An 18,500-nucleotide genomic window follows, 5' to 3' on the forward strand; every position below is an offset into this window, starting at 1 on the left:
GTCCTGCAGAGCTGGAGTGCCACGGGGAGCCGGTGCGGGACTACCACCAGGTGCAGCGGGGCTACGCCATCTGCCAGACGACACGGCCGGTGGCCTGGGTGGAGTGCCGGGGGGCCTGCAGTGGCCCCGACGGTGGCTGCTGCACCGGGCTGCGGCTCAGGCGCAGGAAATACGCCTTCGAGTGCAGCAACGGAGCAACCTTCGTGGAGGAGGTGGAGAAGCCCAGCAAGTGCGGCTGCAGCCAGTGCCTGTGAGCGGCCACCGGCCCCGGAGAGGCGGGGGGCCGGCGGGGAACCCCCCCAGAGCCAAGGACCTTTGCCCTGCGGCCACGGTGCTGCTGTCAGGGTGTTCCTGAACCGCCGCTGCATCAGAGGAGCCCAGCGGAGGGTAGAGCTGTTGCATCTAGAGGGTTGGGGGGGAAAAAAAAGAAAAAAAAAAAAAAACAAAAAAACCAAACCCCACAAACAAAGCAAATGTGTAGATAGAGAATTTTTTAAGAACTGCAGCTACACAGGTGTGCGGATACGGGGCGGGCGCTCTGCCCGGCTGCTCCTTGCGGCACTCTGCCTTCCTGGCAGTGCAGCTGGCATCCTGTGGTCCCGGTGAGCCCAGAGCCTGGCTCCCTGTCCTCTCCTCGGCAGCCCTGGCCTCCCTCCTGAGGACCTGCCATCGCCCTGATGGCACCTGTGCGAGCGGCTCCCTGGTGCCGTGGCTGGGGTGCTGGAGCCCAGAGCGCCCCAAATAATGTCACCATCTCCGTGGCCACAGCCTGACCCACCAGCGGCACCCCTGGGCTGTGCTTGCCAGCTGGGCTCTGGGATGCACAGGGCATGGCTCCAGCCCAGTGCGGCAGTGGTGGGGCCATGCTGGGTGGAGCAGGACCAGGGCAGTCCCAGGAGCACTGAGTGGGACACAAGCAGCGGGGCGCAGATGTCCATGGGGATACCAGTACCCCGTGCCGTGGGGTCCAGCACTGTGCCATTTAATGCAGAGGGGTCCCAAATGACCCCAGCCCAGCCAGGCGGCTCGGCTCAGAGGTGGGAGCCGTACGGGACAGCACAGGAACCCCTCTCCTCTAGGCTCAGCCCTGGGAAGGGGCTCTGCAGGTGAGCAGAGATGCCCCGTGTCCCACTGGCCCAGTAAGCCAGGGCAGGAGGTTGCTGGGATAGCCAGGGTGTGGGTTTGCTGTGCCCAGTGCTGGCCCTTGAGCCTTGTGGGTGCTGGGGCTGGCTGAAGAGGCTGAAGATGCCCAAGCCTGGAGCTGACACTGCTTCCAGGGCCGGTCCCTCCAGCTCGGGGCTCAGGTGCGGGTGCCCAGGCTGCACCCCTCAAAGCCTGCAGTGGATGTGGGGCTGGCGTGGGAGCAGGGGCTGCGCCGCTGCCGGCGCAGCACGGGGAGCCTGTGCCGGGGTACCGCATGCGCCCGACCTCTGCAGCATTGCTACTATGCCCATGGGGACCAAGAATGGAGGGGGCCTGACCTGGGACACAGCACATGGCTGGACAGTGCGTCACCACGTCACCTGGGCAGACAAACTCACCCCAGGGCTGCAGCCCCGGGTCCCTCCATCTCACCACTCCAGCACAACAGCTTCAGGTCCACGCCGCTGGCTGCGGCCGGGCTCCAGGCATCTCCGCCGGGTGCAGCCAGCTCCATGGGTGCCGTCACCACCCCTGCTCACCACCGGCATCCAGGACGGTCCCACCACCACAGGGACGTGTGTCTGCCACGAACGCCCTCTCCACGGGAGCCCCCTCTGCCGCACAGAGGAGCCGGGATGCGTCTCATTTTGCCCATGGCCCAGCCAGGGCTTGGTTTGTGTTGTGTTTCTGTCCTTGCTGTAAGCTAACTGCTAAAGTATCTCTTTATACAGAATACTTACAGATTCTAATATATATTTGTATTTCATTTTGTTATAGTATTTTTGTATGTTCGGGGTCAACAAATGATGTTTTCTTTTTGTTTACAGATGCTACTGGGCAGGAAAATGACGGTGGCTTTGTTTGGCCCGTGGGGTTTGTGTGTGTCACTGTTGAAGATGCTGGTTTGTACTAGGCTGGTGAGGGAGGCGCGGAGCATCCTTCCGCTGGCAGAGGCTGTATTGTTTTAGGAGGTGTTTGGTATTGTCTATGTTGTCTTCCATGTGAACATGACATTTATTCATTCAGAGGCTTGGCCTCTTCTTTCCTGGAGGGGAGAAGTGGGCAGCTGGTGCTCGGGAGCTGCTGGGCAGCGTGAGAAGCTGAAGGGCCGAGTGCCTGTGGCGAGGATGGAGCAGCTGAGGGGGACACTGGGCACCTGTGACTCTTTGGGGAAGGGGGGAGGGGGCCTGGGAAACACCGAGGGGTTACACTCTTCATGCCACAAACACAAACCTGCTGCAGAAAGTGGCACCAGCAGCTCAGACACCGGTGTGGGAGCGCTCCAGTCCCACTGGGCATTTATAGCCCCATTCCGGGGGGGGGTCCCCACCCGGAGGGTGCCAGCCTGCTGCCCCTCCTCATGCACTCACTCACCTTCACCCTTCCCCAGGTATCACACCGAACAAACGTTGATATCAAAGAAACGTTTAATAAGCTGCAATAAAATACGGACCTTTAGAAAGCTCATAGGGTGAATATTGACAGTGGAGGAAGAAAAGAAAACAAGGTGGTGGGAATCCTTGAGGAGTTCAGATCTGAGTCAGGGACCTTTTACCTGGAACAAGAACACAACTTCCATAGGCTAGGACAAAATAAAAGACAGGAGCACAGAGTTCACAAAATGTCAACATTTAGAGAGTCGATACATATTCAAAGTTCAAATGACCCAGCTCTCACAGCTATACATATTGATTTAAAGCAACTTAATATAATTTTATTTTCTTTTTTTTTTTTTAATATATACACTTTCAAAGGTTCGTCAGGTGAGGTATGTAAACATTATCTAATGGAAACCCCTCTCCACATTTCCAACCAAGAATTCACAGCAGACAGTTCATTTTCCCAACGCACGCCGCAGCACTCCCCGCTCCCCACAGCACCCGCGAACGCCGGCCCAAGCCACGGCTCTCCCCGGCGCAGCCACCGGCTCCCATTTCCCACCGCTGGTCTGTACAGTTCACATTGCTTAGGCTCAAACATACAGTACCGGACAGGAGGACATTTCAGCTCAGTGTCTAAAATTCATACAGAAACAAACAGAGAAACAAAACTCTCCCACGGAAGCAGACACAGATGAAGGAAAAACATTTGCCATCAGGGTGGAGATAATATTTAAATGTTGAGCATCTTAAGAAAAAAATTACTGTGTTGCTGTTGCCTTTTTTTTCCTTTTATTTCCTTTTTCTTTTTTTTTTTTTTTAACACACCTGTTCCAAGGGCGAAGGAAGCATGGGGCTGGTGAGGGGTCCTGCAGGGCCAGGGCCCAGCAGCACTCCCTGCTCCACCCTCCAAAATCAGGGACCCATCACCATAAAAGCAGCAACAATCCTGCTGATGCTGCCGGGCTGGGGTGGGTGAAGCCAGCAAACACTTTCGGGCAAAAAGAGATTTAAAAAAAAAAAAAAAAAAAAAGATGAAAAATCCAAACACACTTAGGAAAACACAACAAAATGACCTCGACCCCCCCCCCAGAAGGAGAATAAAAATTGCAGAACACCAAGCAAACCAGCAAGTGACCTTCTGTAGCCGGCACTGGGATTTTTTAGGGTGACAGCGGTGGGCTCCCTTAGGGCACCCATACCCGCAGGAAGTGCAGGAGCCCCCAGGGCAGCTGCTCACTGCAGTGATTTGCCAGCGGGAGTTTGCTATCTGTAACTACCGACCCTACCCCGGCCGCTTTGGGGGGGGTTCCCTGGGGGTGATGGCAGCCCCCACCTCCCACATCCCTGGAGGTGCCTCCTTGGGCATCCCCAGGCCAAGAGACCCCCCCCCATCCTGTGCTGGACTGAGCGGGGTTATTCCCACCCGGCCCTGAGCCCCGAGAGCCCCTGCCATCGAAGCAGACATTATTACTACAAATCTTATTGCTTGCAGTGCCCCCCGCCCTGGGGAACAGCCATCCCAGCCACGGGAGCCCACTACCCCCCCAGGGACCGTGGCCATCGACCAGGTCTGACAACATCAAAATGAGATGAAGAGAAAGAGTTAATGCTTCAACTTTGATGTGACATTAAAAAAAATCAAACCAAACACCACCACCGCCCCCCCACCCCATCCCATCCCATCCCGTCCCCCCACACAATAACCAGCCCTTTGGTTGCGGCACGCTGGGCAATACAGCCCCACCAACCGACACACCAGTCAGAACAAGAACCTGTGGAAAGCCCGTGAAATAAATATTTTAAAAAAAGAAACTATTTACAATATTAGATCTGTGAGCATGAAGTGAGAGAAAAATGCTTTTTCCTGCCCCAAAAAAGCTTAAAAAGTAGGTTAGCATCCTGCTGCCTAGCACAACACTATATCTTACATGGCACCTACACATAATATATATTCACATTTCATTTTAAAATTAGGTACTCTTACAAAACAGAAAACATTGGCTAGCAACGCAGCCCGAGGGACCACACGTCCTCCGGACTCACGCCGTGACCGCCGGCCGGCTGCATCCCAGCTCCTCCGGCTGCCCCCAAGCTGCCAACGTGCCCTGAATCAAAACCACCAGCTGCCCCCGACCCTGCACTTTGGGGAGGGGGTGGAAGTGCTCGTGAAAGAGAGGGCTTGTTCACGGAGAGGGAGGAGGAAGGATGGGGACCGTGATTTCTGCTAAGCCTAGGGGTGAGCTTAATACAAACAAGAACTCCTGAGAACATCTTAGAACAGATGGATTCATTTCACAACCACCAAGCTAAAGGAAGGGCCGAACGGACGCTACGACACACAGGGTGTGGGGGGACGCACGCGATGAGGGGACATCGTAGCCTCGTGGTTTGCTCAAAAAAAACCTACCGCTACAAGAAAAGCTGCAGTGGCATTCCCAGGCCGGGGGGGGAGCCTACCCTCACCCTTGCTCCCGAGCCGTCCAAGTGTACAGCCCGAGGATGCGGACCTGAGGACACCTTGGCTGGGGCTCAGCTCACATCCCCCGGCACGACTGTCAGCGGTGGAAAGGCGAGAGCCCCAGCCCACGCCTGCAGGAGGCTGGGAACCGCGGCTTTCCCAGTCACCTTCAACTGGGAATGCAGTCGTCAGGCTGAAAGAATACAAGCTGGAGAGAGAAACTGTCCATCAGCGAGTCTTAAAACCAAGGCAGCGGTACCTCCGTGTCCTTCTGAGATTGCATCTCTGCTTCCCGGGAGGTTACTGGGGGCTGGCAGAGCTTTCGGAAACACCAGCATTTCCAGAGGTGCCATGCGAGCAGCTGGGACGCGGGCTGGGCTGCAGCTTCGCTCGCCCACACGCCAGCAAAATGCGGCTCGGGCAGCCTGCCAGCCCGCTCGGTCCAGCGCTGCACGGCTCCCCCCAGCACGGGAGGGACGGGGACACGGGCAGCAGCGGGGACAAGCCCATCCCGCTCTCCCGGCTTGTGCAGGATGCTCAGCAACACAGCGGGAAGTCTGCTGAAAGCATTGGCACCAGCCAGCTCTTGGGAGAAGGGCTGCTGCACACGCGTCTTGCTGACGTGTTGGCAGGTGAACACAGAAACACCACCGCGAGCAGCAAACGCGAGCAAAGAGGACCTCATTAGTGATGAATTAGTGATGAATATAGACACGTGCACACCTTGGATATACTGCATGCGCCCCGTCAGCAGAGAAACCCATTCCAGGGCTAGGCATTGCTAGTCAAGAACCTAAAGCTACAGACAAGAGCCATCCTGGGCTCAAATTGCCCTTGCTGCAGCCCTCAAACCCCGACAGATAAATTTTGAATCGGCAAACCCAGCCCCTCCCGGAGGTTGGGTAAAACAGATGGTTCCTGACCACGTGAAGTGTGAAGACCTGGAGCTGCCAACGACAAGGTGAGAGAGGAACTGGTAACGATGCAAATGAGAGAAGGGGACTGGCAGCAAAGGGGCAATAAGGACATCCGTGGAGGTGCAGAGCTAAGAAGATGCTGCTCCTGGTACACGGACCGGGGAGCTGGGATAGAGACTAGTTTCAAGAATAGGATGAGAAAGCGAGGAGGAGCGCAATGAGGCTGCGGAGCTGAGGATGGCACTGTGGTCGTGCCCGTGGGCAGCTCTGCACCACAGCAAACCGAAACGCACTCAATGCCTGCGTGGAATAAAGTGATAAATCGTGTTGCTTATTTCCTTCCCCTCATTAAGATGTTCTGCAGCTCCCTGTGCATCCCTTGCGTTGTGCAGAAGCTGCATTTATTGGGAACAGGCTGCTCTGAAGCAGGGGCCATGCCACAGCAGCACACCTCCCCGCTGCCCGGCTGCAGAACAAACAGAAAGAGGCACCGCATGTCCCAAGTCATTAACAAAGAGCAACGGGTTAGAGATATGGTATTAACTCTGCCTATTTTTGTCTCTTGTGCGCTGTTCTAGCTGGAACGTGGCTGTGTGGGGTGAGGAAACTGGGAGGTAAATTGGGAAGAGAGTAATGCAACACAAGGACTGACTGGGGAAAAAAGAGAAGAAGAAAAATTTCAAATATCTGAGCACTGATAAAGAAAATGGAGCTACCCCAGCAATGCCACCCTGCCAGGCAGTCACCTCAGATGCAGACCCTTTAATTTGCTAGCAAATTAAATTGAAATTTAATTTTCTAGCAAATTACAAAATTCCTCCTTCCTGCCCCAAAATAGAGCACTGACAAAAGAGAGTGCAAAGCACATTAAAAGCAGGTCTTGTAGTCTGCAAGACCTGGCAGCTACTACTGGTGTCAAGTGGAGAACGCACACAGGAGAGGTAGAGGGGCCAAAGACGGCATCTCCAGGAGCAGTGACAGCAAGGAAAGGAGCCTGGCAAGGAGCTGGGGCTTTCCTCAGAGCAGAAAGCCTCAATGCTTTTCTAGAGATGACGCCCTCCCCTGGTCCACCCCGGGGCCACCCTCCCCTGGGGTAACCTACAGGATTGCATAAATCTGTAATTCAGAGAACTTGAACTAAAGCACCAGTATTCCCACCTCGAGGTGGGCTGGGGAGGTCCTGCCCCAAGTGCTTGCTGCAGTAACTCAGCCACAGGCAATGGCTTCACTCTCTCCATCCCTTTGCAAACAAGCCTGCTCTCCAGGAAAACTACGTGCACAAGTTAAACCCACCACCCAGTGCAGCAGCTGCGGGAGGAAACGTTCCTGCCAGCTCCTCACAAACAGCACGATGTAGAGAAAAATCACTCCAGTTTCCCTCAAAATTGTAATTTTTAAATAAGGGGGAGTTGTCGGGAGGAAAGGAGTAGGCTCTGAGCAGGGTTCACGTGCCCAGCTGGGATCCCTGTTGACAAGACCCCAGACTATCTCACCCCCGCCCCGGGACAGCCTGGCTCAGCATCTCCTGCAAACCCCCTGCTCCCTGTCCCTGAAGATGCCCCAGGTGCTGCTCCGCCGTCTGCCCATCCAAGCCAGGCACCACGAGGGCCATGCAGCACATGCCTGGCCTGGGCTGGTCCCAGGCAGCAGTCCAGGGCAAGTGTATTTAAAAGTGGTTTTCTTTGAGAAAACCCTCAGAATTATTTGCTTTCCGAAGACAAGCATAAAAATCCACAGCCCAGCCCAAACCTTCTTTTCAGCCCCATCCTGACAAAAACCACACCCTCTGCCTTTCCTCATTAAAAGTGAGTGCAGAAACTCAGATTTACACCTGCGAGGCACAGCCCAGCTCCTGATGAAAGTCAGCAGGCTCTTTGCACAGATTTTGAGTGTTGCTTTCTGCAGAGGATGTGCTGGAACTAACGTGGGAAAGCCAGGGCTTGCTGAACGCCTCCTGGCATCCCCCAGGAAGAGACAGAGCTGCTGGTTGAAGGCAATCGGAGCCTGGGACAAGCTGTAGGTGCTTTGGGTCTCAGGCCATGTTGCCTGCACACTGTCCAGCATGGCCAATGCCACCTCACTCCCTCCCAGAGCCCTGTGACTCCTACAGCCTCTGCTGACAGCGCTTTGTCCCATGGGGACCTGCCTTCAGCACAGGAAACCTCTGTCCCACTAAGCTGAAACACAGCAGTATGACAGAGAACTACAGACCGAGACTGGAAATTCAAAGGGGTGGAAGGAATATGGTTGTCCTTTTAGCATCTCTGATTTCTCCCCGTGACAGGTCCTGGCCATTCCCCTCCGGAGCTGACACTTGGCAGGGACACTGCTGGGAACCTCGGTGCGCTGATCCCACCATCGCCTAAGCCAAGCAGAACACACTGAACTGGGACAGACGCCCAGATGCTGCTCCGCTCCCGCACCAGTGTGATGCCTGCCATCTCCCGCCCTTGCCATGCCAAGCCAACCGGTGCCTGTGGGGCCCCCGGGTGCGGGAAGGCAGCCGGGAGGCTGGAGCAGCAGCACCCCATCCAGAAAGCCTCAAGGTTTTTATCCTAATAAGTTCCCACTCCCAGAAGCACGGAAGATGGAGAGCAGAGCAGCCTGCATTTACCAGTGGCTAAAAAATCAGAGCAAGAGACAGAGAAAGCCCCAAGGAGCGCTCGGTGCGCGGTGCCCTGCATGGCTCCTCAGGAGCCATGGTGAAGGATGGAGAAAGAAGAAGAAGGGGAAAGCCCAGGTCACTGTGCCTGCAGAGAGGCTGCCCCAGCCAAAGGTTAGAGGAGGACTATGAGTATGGATGGAGAAGCAAGAGGGAAAGACAACCTGTAAGAAAGGTACAGATCAGTCATTTAACTGCCATCAGTGCCCTCCTGCCTCACACCTCTCCCTGAAAAGCTTTTAAATCTTTTCTGATGGAACGTTTGACATACTTAATGCATGCACTAAAAATTAAAGTGATAGATAACTTCATATTATTCTGTACAGGGACTGACAGGCTAGATTTAATCACTTCCTAGCTGTTCGGAGAGTTAACTTATTCTAGCATGATTCAAAGGAAAGGTAAAGGATTTTCTTTTTTTTAAATCAGCCATTCCATAGTAAGAGAAAACTGTGCCGCAGCCTCGTGTGCATCAGCGCTGGGGGAAGGGAATACCTGCAAGAGAGCCAGAGGTGCTCTGCGAAGGGCGTGCGAATCTCAAATGCCTTGTTTCATCCTCTGCACTAAACGGGTACGATGAAAGACTTAAAGACTATTATCTGCTTTCCACCTCCAGTCCATGGGCTTTGGGATCTGGGGTTCAAGGCCACCCACGAAAAGCAATTCCCGTCACAGCCAAGCCCTCTCTAGCCTCTGCTCCCAGGGCAGGCGCCTCTCGAATGCATTGCCTGCCCCAGAGCCTTGCTCTGAGCAGGGACAAGGAGCTGAGCAAGGACCAGCAAGCAGCTGTTAAAGGCCGGGCGACCCTGGAGCGCACGCAAGGCCCTCTCGGGCACCGCTGCTTTCTGCCCGGGAGGAGGCTTGCATCGGGGTTCACGCAAGCAGACTTTGTGCAGCAACGCAAAAGTAAAGCCATGGAGATGCAATGGCTGCGCAGGGTCCTCTCCCCGAGTGCAGGCCGCAGTGGTCCCTTCTCAGCCACTGAGCATCTCTGCCCGGCACAGCCACGCACTCTGTGCGCTTCTAACAGGTTTTTCTCAGAGGGGCTCGGCACCGTGACCCTGTTCTGCCACGGCAGACCCCCAGCTGGCTTTTAAACGTGCTGCACAGGCATGCGGAGGAGCCCTGCGAAGGTATCGTGCAGGACAGGGCAGAGGCTTGGCCGCTTTCAGACTTCACAGCACCAGACACAAGCAAGGACAAACCAACTGCACCTTGCTAGTAAAAGGGTGAAAGGCAAATCACGGTAGAAAATGAACTTAAGTCAGTCCCTTATCCCAACCCTATTCCAAGTGCAAATCCTGGCTTAGGACGGCGCTAGGCAAGACGTGCACAAGAGCACAGGGCGAGGGCCAGGGCCCCCACTTCTGCAGAGCACCAGCATCAGGAGGAGCTCAAGCCTGTAAAGAGGGAGAGACTCAACCTTCAGCAAAGCGCTGCGGAAACTGCTTTGCTGTCAGAGACCACAGAAATCACCACGAGCACAGCAAAATGGGAGAAGGAGGTCTGGCCAAAAGCAGGGCACGGCAGGACTGATTCATCCCTGAAGCCAGCAAGAAATAAAGACGGATACAGCCCAGCGCGCCCGGCCGGCAGCAGCGGATGCGGCAGCCTGGTACCCGCAGCATCTCCTCTGCCACTTCGGCCTGAGCGGGACCTCCCCACCCCACGGGCTGTGCAATGGGGGAGCGAGGCGGCCATCAGCAGTACACACACCAGTAGCTAATTAATACTCTCACGCAGGTAACAGTATGGGACACCAGCAGCCGGTACTAACGAACTGACAAAGGACAGATTCGCCTTCCTCTCCCTCACTGATGGGAAATGGTTTTGGTTTTGCTTTAAATGCCACTAAGAAGACAGACAGAAGGAGGACTCCAAAGGAAAGGGAAATGTTTGCGTGCACCCAAAGGCTGCTGAAAGCTACTTCATGTGCACGAAGGTGGTTTTCTTTCTGCTACAGTACAAGTGCTTGTGCCTCAAGTATAAAACGCAAGCCTCCAAATCACACAGACGAGCTTCTTATTTTTATTTTTAAAGTGATAAATAAGGCACTGTACTTTTAACTAAAACTGCCTGGTTCCAAGTTTAAAAAAAAAAACCCAAGGAACGTTCAAACTGCAGAAACTTCCATCCGAACAGCACGGCCAGACAGGCCGACCTCTTCTCTGTCCGGGACACATCTGCCGATGCCTAAAATCACGGGCGTTACCCTTTAACTGCGGATTTTTAAAGGCTTGCTACAGCTTATAAAAGCAGCTTTAGTTAATGCATGGTAACGGGTTACTACTATACATCAGTTTTGTACACGGCTACCGGTTCGTCGCTATTTCGGGTCCAGTCGCGAGCGCTTGCTGTGAGAACAGTCCACTTTTGCCCTCAGCTTCCTCTTGCCCTGCGACCCGCTGCTCTCCTGCATCTTCTTCATGGACCTTGTCAGGGTCTTCCCACCGCTGGGCTTCTTGTTGGCCATCTTCTGTGACCTCGTGGAGGACTCCCCCAGGGGCTTCTGCTTCGGGGACTTGGCCAGCTCCTCGTGGCCGGGTGGCAGCACAGCCCGTCTGCTCGTGTTCTCCTTGCCCTTCCGCATGGGGAGCCGCACCTTCTCCAGCTGCCTCTTCGGGGCTCTCTTCTCTTTCAAAGACATTTTTCTAGCCAGTTTATTGCTCCTCTCCATGGCCGCCTGCTTTCGGGTAGCGGGAGCTTTCACGCCAACCTCCGAATGCTTTATTTTACTGGCCTTCTTGGCAGGCAGCTTGTCCTTGGTGGAGGAGCCAGACCGCTCCTGGGTGCTCCCACTCTCCTTCAGCGTCCTCTTCTTCCTGCTGAGCTGGAGGTCGGCTTTGGGCGAGGGGTCCTCCGGGGACCTGCTCTTCCCCTTCCGCCCCTTCCCTGTCCCATCCACCGATGGAGATTTAGCAGGGAAGGCATCTGCTTTGATCTGCAAGGCCAACTTTGGAGACATCAGCGGGTTGATGCACACGCTCTTCCGGCTCTGCTTGCTCTCCAGGGACGGGTGGTCCCCTGGGCCATCGGTCTTCTTCTCTGCCTTCAATGCGCGCTGCTGGGCTCGCAGCTTGCCCCGGAGGTTGGAGTACTTGCGCAGGATCCTGGTGCTCGCCTGCGTGGGCAAGCTGGGGGCAGGCTGGATGGTTTTGTCTTCGCTTAGGTGCTCGGTACCGGCGTCGGTGGGAGACGTCTGGCTGGGAGCGGTGGCTTCTTCAGCGTCCGCTTTATCAGTATTCTCTCGAATTTTGGCCCAAAGCTTTTGGTTCTTCAGGTTATTCCGAGCCGGGGTAGTGGCGGCGAACTTCTTGAGGTGTTTTTTCAAACGTTCGGCTTGCAGTGAGCTGGGGTAGAGACCGGAGGAGGAATATTTCTGCATGGGGACTTTGATGGGGGGGATCTCCCCTGGGAGACGGGTGTTGAGTTTCTTCACGATCACTAGAGACCTGGTTTCAGTCGTCTCCAGAAACCACTGGCAGATGTCAGACAGCTTAAAGGCCTTCATAAACAGCATCTGGACAGGAGAAAGCTTCTGCACTTCCAGCGAGCCTCTACTTTTCCGCGTCCTTTTCTTGCTTTTCCAAATCTCTTTCAGTTTGTCGGCTCTGTTCTTTACCTTGGGGGTTGACTGCACCTCCTTCTCCAGCTGAATCCAGCCTTTCTGAACTTTCATGTACTGGGTGTTGAACTCAGCAATGAGCTCCTGGTTCTCCTCTTCAGCACACCACTCCATGAACTTTGGTTTGCTGTCAGCTGTGTCTATGTCCTCCAACGCCGGGGAGTCGTCATTCCCTGAACTGCTTTCGTCCCTCGGTTTGGGGATCGCTTGCGTAGACTCCTTCCCTGGTGTGCTCTTTTTTGCAGTGTCTACAGGTGTGGGTGTGTGTCTTAAGTTATAAAACTGCAGGGCGACCTTTTTATGCTTTGCAGCCTTTGCTGGAAGATGCTTGCTTCCACTTCTGCTGCTGGGAGACAGAGGCGAACTGGCCACTGGCTCACAGTTCTCCAGCTTGCCTGTGTCCATGGCACTGTCGGAGCTCTCCTCGTCCTTTGCGCTGGCATCACCTGGTTTCACATCCACTTGCTCAGCGTCGTTTGCAGGAACGCTGCTCTCCGGAGGGAGGAGAATGCTTTTCTTCTCAGAATCAGCCTGGACGCTGATTTCCAGCATCTCACCCGGTTGACTTTGGCTGCCGTTAGCAGGGGGGTCGTCTTCAGAGGAATTTTCTCCCTCTGCTGCAGTCTCTTTAGCTAAGATGCTTTTATAGGTTTGTCTGGTAGTGACACCATTCTCCTCGCCTGGCCGCTGCTCAGCGATGCTCTCTGGAGCCTGGCCGGTGCCTGACCCCTCGCTGGTTTTGAGCAGCACATCGGGCAAGCAGTCGTTTGGGAAGTGCATGGATGCTGCCCCATCCAGGAGCACTTCTCTCTTGAACCGCTTAGCGCCAGAGCTCTTGGAGAGTTTGATCTGAAGGCAAGGAAGCTGCACAGAGCTGGAAGAACCCGCGTTGTCAGCACTGCCCTCGGCGGGTGACTGGGACTGCTGGCTTCGGAGACGCCGGTCCGACGCCATGAGCACTCTCCTGCCTTTCTTTCGCTTCTTGTCTAGACTGTCTTTGGAGGAGACAGAGTCTTTCCCTGCACTGTCTGAGCTGTCGGGTTCAGGCGGTGTTTCCCCTTCAATAAGCTCTTTTTCACCTGCTGGGCTTTTATTCTGCACTGCCTCCCCTTCTGAGATTTCAGGGAGGGCTGTGCTGGCCGGCACAGCCTCCTCTTGCTCCAGGGAGCCGTCACACGCCATGCCCGGTAATTCGGCTTCTGGTTCAGCATTGATGCTGTTGTTCACATCCATGCACTGCAAGGTGGCAGGGGGCTCCGAGGGGCTTTCCCCATCCACGGCGGCAGGGGGCTCGTCAGGAGCCTGCCAGCCTGGAGAGTGCTGGGAGGGCTCTGCCGGACACAGCCCGCAGGGATCCGTGTCTCCCGTGCCTGGAAGCTGGGCAGGATCCCTGGCACCATCACGGGCCAGGGGTGCTGTGTCCGCAGCGGCGGAGGGCTGCGAGGGGGACTTTGGCTCCGGGCTGGCGGGGAGGTCTGGATCAGTTTGTACATAAGAGCCTGAGCACCCTTCCTCCCCACCAGGTGCTTCTGAGACGGGAAGGGCAGCAAAATCAGCAGCCTGCCTGCCGCCGCTGCCATCCCCTGAGGAGCCCAGGCTGCTGCCAGCCTCCCAGGGGACAGTGCCTCCCGCTCTCGTCCCCTCTCCTTTGGCAGGAGGGGAGCCAGGGGGTGGCGAGCCGGCCGCGCTGTCCTCTTTCTGGGGGCTGGGTGGAGCAGAGAGAGAGAAGAAGGGCATGGCCATGGTGGCTTCCCTCGACCGCAGCGCCCGGGTATCCCAAGGCTGCACGGAGCCCAGCTCAGCTCTCTCTTTTGTTTCTTGGCTGGTTGGTGCCCCTTTAGCCAGGAGCCTCAAGGAAACCCTTTTCTCGCCTTCCCGTCCTGTCCCCGCAGACCCCCCCGCCGAGAGCACCAGGGGCGGCTTAGCACTTATGAGGGTCTCTGTTCGCAGTGCCGGGCTGCTCCCCCTCTCCTCCGCCCGGGAGCTCTTAACCAGCGTGCGGACGGTCGGCAGCTCGCAGCACTCCCCATTGAAGTAGTACCCCCGCGTGCTTTTCCTCGCTGTCTTGCGGGATGACACCGACCGCTGGCTCTCGAAATGGCACTCCGTGATGGGCTGGCTGATGTAGACCACGTCGCACTGGTTGTCATAGTCATTGATCCTCAGTCCCGACGCCTTCTTGCTCTTCCGAGAGGATCTGAGGGAGGCTGCCTTGGCGCGGGGGTGCCCGCCGGGGGTCCGGTGCACGGCTGGCGCGGCGCCGGCGGGCAGCCAGCCCTCTTTGGACTTGTCGAGTGGGCCCTTGTCGGCCAGGTGCAGGTGGCAGCCTGCCTTGCCCTTGGCCATGGCGTGCAGGTGGTTTTCTTGCTTTGGTCTCGCATCTTGTTCTTTTGCGTCTAAGTCCTGGTGCAAAGATGCTTTCGAGCTGCATTGCAAAGTGTTCTCTTTGTCGGCTCTGCGAGGGGGGGTCACCGCAAAGCCGGGATCCCAGGACTCTTCTGGCAGAGCTCTGAAAGAGCTCTTTTGGGACCCCAGACAGCCGTCTAAGCTGTCCTCGCTGCCGTTCACATTTGCCACTTTGACCGAGATATAACCTTCCATGAGAGTCTTACCTGCTAGCTGCTCTTTATTGTCCTCACACTTTCTGACACCGGCTTCTTGCTCGTGTCCAGCAGCTTGCTGCCCTTCCAGGCTCTTTGCGGCATGATAGAAGTTCAAAGAGGAAGAGTTCAACGTGCTGAGGTATCCTTGGGTGGAGCTATCCTTTGGACTAGCAGAACGAAGCCTGGTGACAGGGAGCTCGGAGAAGTCCCTTCTCAAAGCAGGACTGGAGCTCTCTGCTCTGTCCAGAGACTTCAGCTCCGACGGCTGCTTCGGGGCTTGTCCTGTAACATGCAGGGGGCTGTCAAACCCCGACTGTCCCAGGTCCGAGGAAGAAGGGGGCTTTGATTCAGTACAAGTAGCACCCTTATCCTGATTTTCAGTGCTTCGCTGGCTACAACCAGAGCCACAAGTAGAGGCCTCCATGCTCTCGGATTCAGACAACTGCTGGCTTTCAGAGTCTGGTTGCACTTCAGTGTATATGTCGTTTAGCACACGAATGAATTGCTTCTGGTGATGTGTACACAGTCTGACCATAAACTTTTCCAGTGGAGACTTCGGCTGATTGTTAGAGTCTATTGCTATCGTCTCTGCTGCATCCTCACTAGAGAGACAAAGAGAGAAGCAATCAGTAACATGTCCCAGGGAATCAAAGTTTGTGCTGCAAATCTGGAACAACCCTTCTCCTCCCACTCAAGCAAACCGCTTGCCTGACCTCCAGGTGAGATCAAGCATCCTGTTGTCATGGGGCTGGCAGGTATCCCTTCAGTCCCCAGCACGCACACATATGTATGCATACTGCTGGGGGGACACAGACTGGCACTTTTGTTTGTCTCCCACTGCCAGAGCAGTGGCCATCACGCTTCTGCCTAGGACATCCTTGTGCGTAGGCACCATCTGCCATGTTCAAAGCAAACCTATGTTTCCCAGGGAGTATCAGATTTAGTCGTCTCTGCACAGTGCCCAGTGTAGAAGGCCCAGCACTTTGGGGACCCACCAGGATGACTGCACACCTCTGCATGCTCGACCTCCACAGCCAGGCTGGGTGGGAGCAGAGCAGCATCCCAGACAGGCAGCCAGAGGCCAGAAATCTTGAACTGCTCTAAGTCCTCAAATTCTGCTTATGTCTCGGTGGCAGAAGAGGATGGGTCTAGGGCAAACTGAGCAGATCTGAGCCTCCTCTGTAATTGGTACAGCAATTTTTGGCGAGTCCCCAGCCTGCAGGACGTGCAGGCAGCAGCACACCCTTGCACGGTGCAGTGCCTTGCTGTTTGCACCGACCTTTGATTTACTGCCATTTAATAAAGTGGCTCTGCAGCTGATGGGCTGACCACAGGCAGCGGTCCCCCAGAAAGCTGTGCTTCTGCAGCACCCTTGGCTACAGGATCACTGCCACTGGCTGGCTCTCAAACCGGGGTGATTATCCTTTACCCGCTCAGCAGAGGCTTTAGGACTTAATGGCGGAGAGGTTAAGGGATGATTACACAGTGTTGGCATGAACTTGTCAGAAGTGCCATGCCAGGTGCCGTTATCGGGACCGCATCTGTTCCCAGCGGCAGCGCAGGCGATTCCCACCCAGTCCCCCCCACACCAAGGGGGCTGCGCGCCTTGGCACCCACGCTGCCTGGCACAGGATCTTTGCCAGCAACGCCGGGTTGCTTTGCAGTAACACTTGCACTTTGCACCTCCTGGCCTTGTACTGGAGGAGTGAAAGTAATTTGCCCCCCTTCTACAGCCTTGCTCTCCCTCCCCAGCATTGGACACTGACCTCGCTTGCTCGGCTGGGTCGAGGGGGGCAACGCTAATCACAGGGTTCGGGGCCAGGGTGGGGAAAAGCAGCTTTATCTGGAGCGGGTTTTCCCTCTCCACGCTGCCAGGCGCAGGGCTCAACAGGCGGACAGGGAGGAAGAGCCCCAGCTCAGAGGAGCTGGTGGCGGAGAGGAGGAGGAGGAAGGAAAGCCAGGGACCAGAGCCGGCCATGCTGGGTGGCAGCCAGCGTGCCGGAGGCAGCCTGGGGCAGCCCTCACCTCCTCCTTACTCGCTGCTTGACCGCTGCTTTCTTTGAACTGACAAGCACCGAGGAGGGACCTCTAGCAACCTGCTTCCCCCAGCTCATGGGGTCTGCTCCCAATCTCGGCAACGGGCAGGGAAAGGTGCCCAGGGGCTGCTTCGGGCTCTGGGCTGGCCAGGTGGCACCTGGTCTCCTCTTCACCCAAAAATGCCAGGGTGCAGCCAAGCCTGCCCCGAGCATCTGCTAGCAAGCCCTTTGCTTTCCAGTTTGCCCAATTTTTTAAGTGTAACGAGGCTTTGCCTCTCAATCACGGCCACTCAGTTTCCTTAAAGGCTTCTTGGGCAGGGTTTTCCCAAAGCCGCCTGGAAAGGCTGAGCGAGCTCAGCTCGCCGAATGTGCTCCAGCACCTCCAGAACTTACTCTCAGGGTTAGCGATAACGTACCTCGAGACTGCTCTACTACACCCGGGCGAGAAAAACGCCCTCCAGCAACCATCTCAACTGGTTCTACCTGGCACTGCGATGACTTTCAATTTGCAATGCCTGGGATTAGTTTAAATAAAAATGCTCAGGTACAACCTGGCCCCTCTCCAGAGCCCTGCATGGGAAGGGTTATGTCAGCCAGGATCTCTTACACAGCCCAGCTCCTCCCCTTGCCCCACTGAATAACAAAGGGGATAAAAAACCTTTTGCCATAAAAAAACCTTTCGCCCCCCACCCCTGCAAGAGGAGGGCTCGGAGCAGGGGGCTTTGCGAAGAGGCAGAGCTCAGCACAACTTTTCTTCCACCTTTGCAAAGAGGGCGGTTGCTTTCTCCTTACCTTCTCGCAAGCCCAGCTCCTAAGAGCGGCAGCCATCTTCCTCCCCCCCCCCCGCGAGCCTGAATTTATAGCAGCGGCAGCAGAGGTGTGGCCCTGCCCCGGCTCACCCCACCGCCACGCTCCCCTGGCAGCCTTGGGAGGGCTACGGTGGCAAAACAGCCAACCTCCTCCTTGCCAGGGCGCCTTCGGGTGCTACACGCAAAAAATGGCTGCAAAGGAAGAGCCCGTGGCACAGGCAAAGGGGTTGCCTGGACGGGTGGCGAGGAGCAAAAGGCGAGCTGCAGGCTGGGCGAGGGAGGAGATGGCGGGTCTGTGTACCGAGTCCCTAGTCTGGGAGAAGGGACCAAAGTGGCCAGGCACGGTCCTTTCTCGCCTTGCAGTCGCTCAGCACGATGCCAAACGCAGTCGGTTGCAGGTGATGCCTGCTTTGCACGGGCTGGAAAAGACCCATGTCCTGCTTGTATGGCGGAGGGGACCTGGGCTCCCTGGTCCTAAAGGCTCCAGGGGTGCACTCCTGCCTTGCCTTCACCTAGTTTCTTCCTCTGAAGCGTGACTGAGGCCATGGTGCTCATTTTCACCTTATTTGCCCCACTGTACTCCAAGGAGCCAATCTGAGATATACACACACAGCTTGTCAAGCTGTAAATTTAAAAAACAGAGATAAATATTTTTTCTGCTTGATAAAGGAAATAAATCCATTCAGTCTCGATGCCCTTTGTCCTTAGAAGACCCATCTCACACTCAGCAACACAGTTCACCTCTGCAGACATGTCTCGTTCAGGGTCCTCTGCTTTCACATCACTTTGGTTCAAAGATGGGCTGCAACTTCTCACCTTGAGCTCATCTGCTCCTTCCCCAGCCCACCCCTGTTTGGGTGCTGCA

General features: G+C 55.8%; 2 protein-coding genes across 2 annotated transcripts in view; one reads left to right on the top strand and one right to left on the bottom strand.

Moving 5' to 3' along the window:
- SLIT1 (slit guidance ligand 1) overlaps window positions 1-2,105 on the top strand; it is a 63,496-nt gene extending 61,391 nt beyond the window's left edge. The window contains 1 exon segment of the mRNA XM_068397479.1: window positions 10-2,105. Coding sequence (XP_068253580.1) covers window positions 10-254 — 245 coding nt within the window. The 3' untranslated portion in view covers window positions 255-2,105.
- An 8,263-nt stretch (window positions 2,106-10,368) lies between these two features.
- LOC137661817 (uro-adherence factor A-like) lies at window positions 10,369-16,768 on the bottom strand. The gene is made up of 2 exons (XM_068397447.1): window positions 16,557-16,768; window positions 10,369-15,392 (listed from the first exon to the last, which is right to left on the bottom strand). Exons 1-2 carry the CDS (start codon window positions 16,766-16,768, stop codon window positions 10,889-10,891), a joined length of 4,716 nt encoding a protein of 1,571 aa, XP_068253548.1. The 3' UTR covers window positions 10,369-10,888.
- Between the last annotated feature and the right edge of the window lie 1,732 nt (window positions 16,769-18,500).

Source organism: Nyctibius grandis, chromosome 4, assembly GCF_013368605.1.
Source record: "Nyctibius grandis isolate bNycGra1 chromosome 4, bNycGra1.pri, whole genome shotgun sequence".
Lineage (NCBI taxonomy): Eukaryota > Metazoa > Chordata > Aves > Nyctibiiformes > Nyctibiidae > Nyctibius > Nyctibius grandis.

Excerpts from the sequence above, each read along its gene's own strand:
- LOC137661817 (XM_068397447.1), bottom strand. The coding sequence starts at position 16,768 with ATGGCCGGCTCTGGTCCCTGGCTTTCCTTCCTCCTCCTCCTCTCCGCC. Across the intron at positions 15,393-16,556 it reads GACCCAGCCGAGCAAGCGAG|TGAGGATGCAGCAGAGACGA; the intron begins GTCAGTGTCCAA and ends TTGTCTCTCTAG.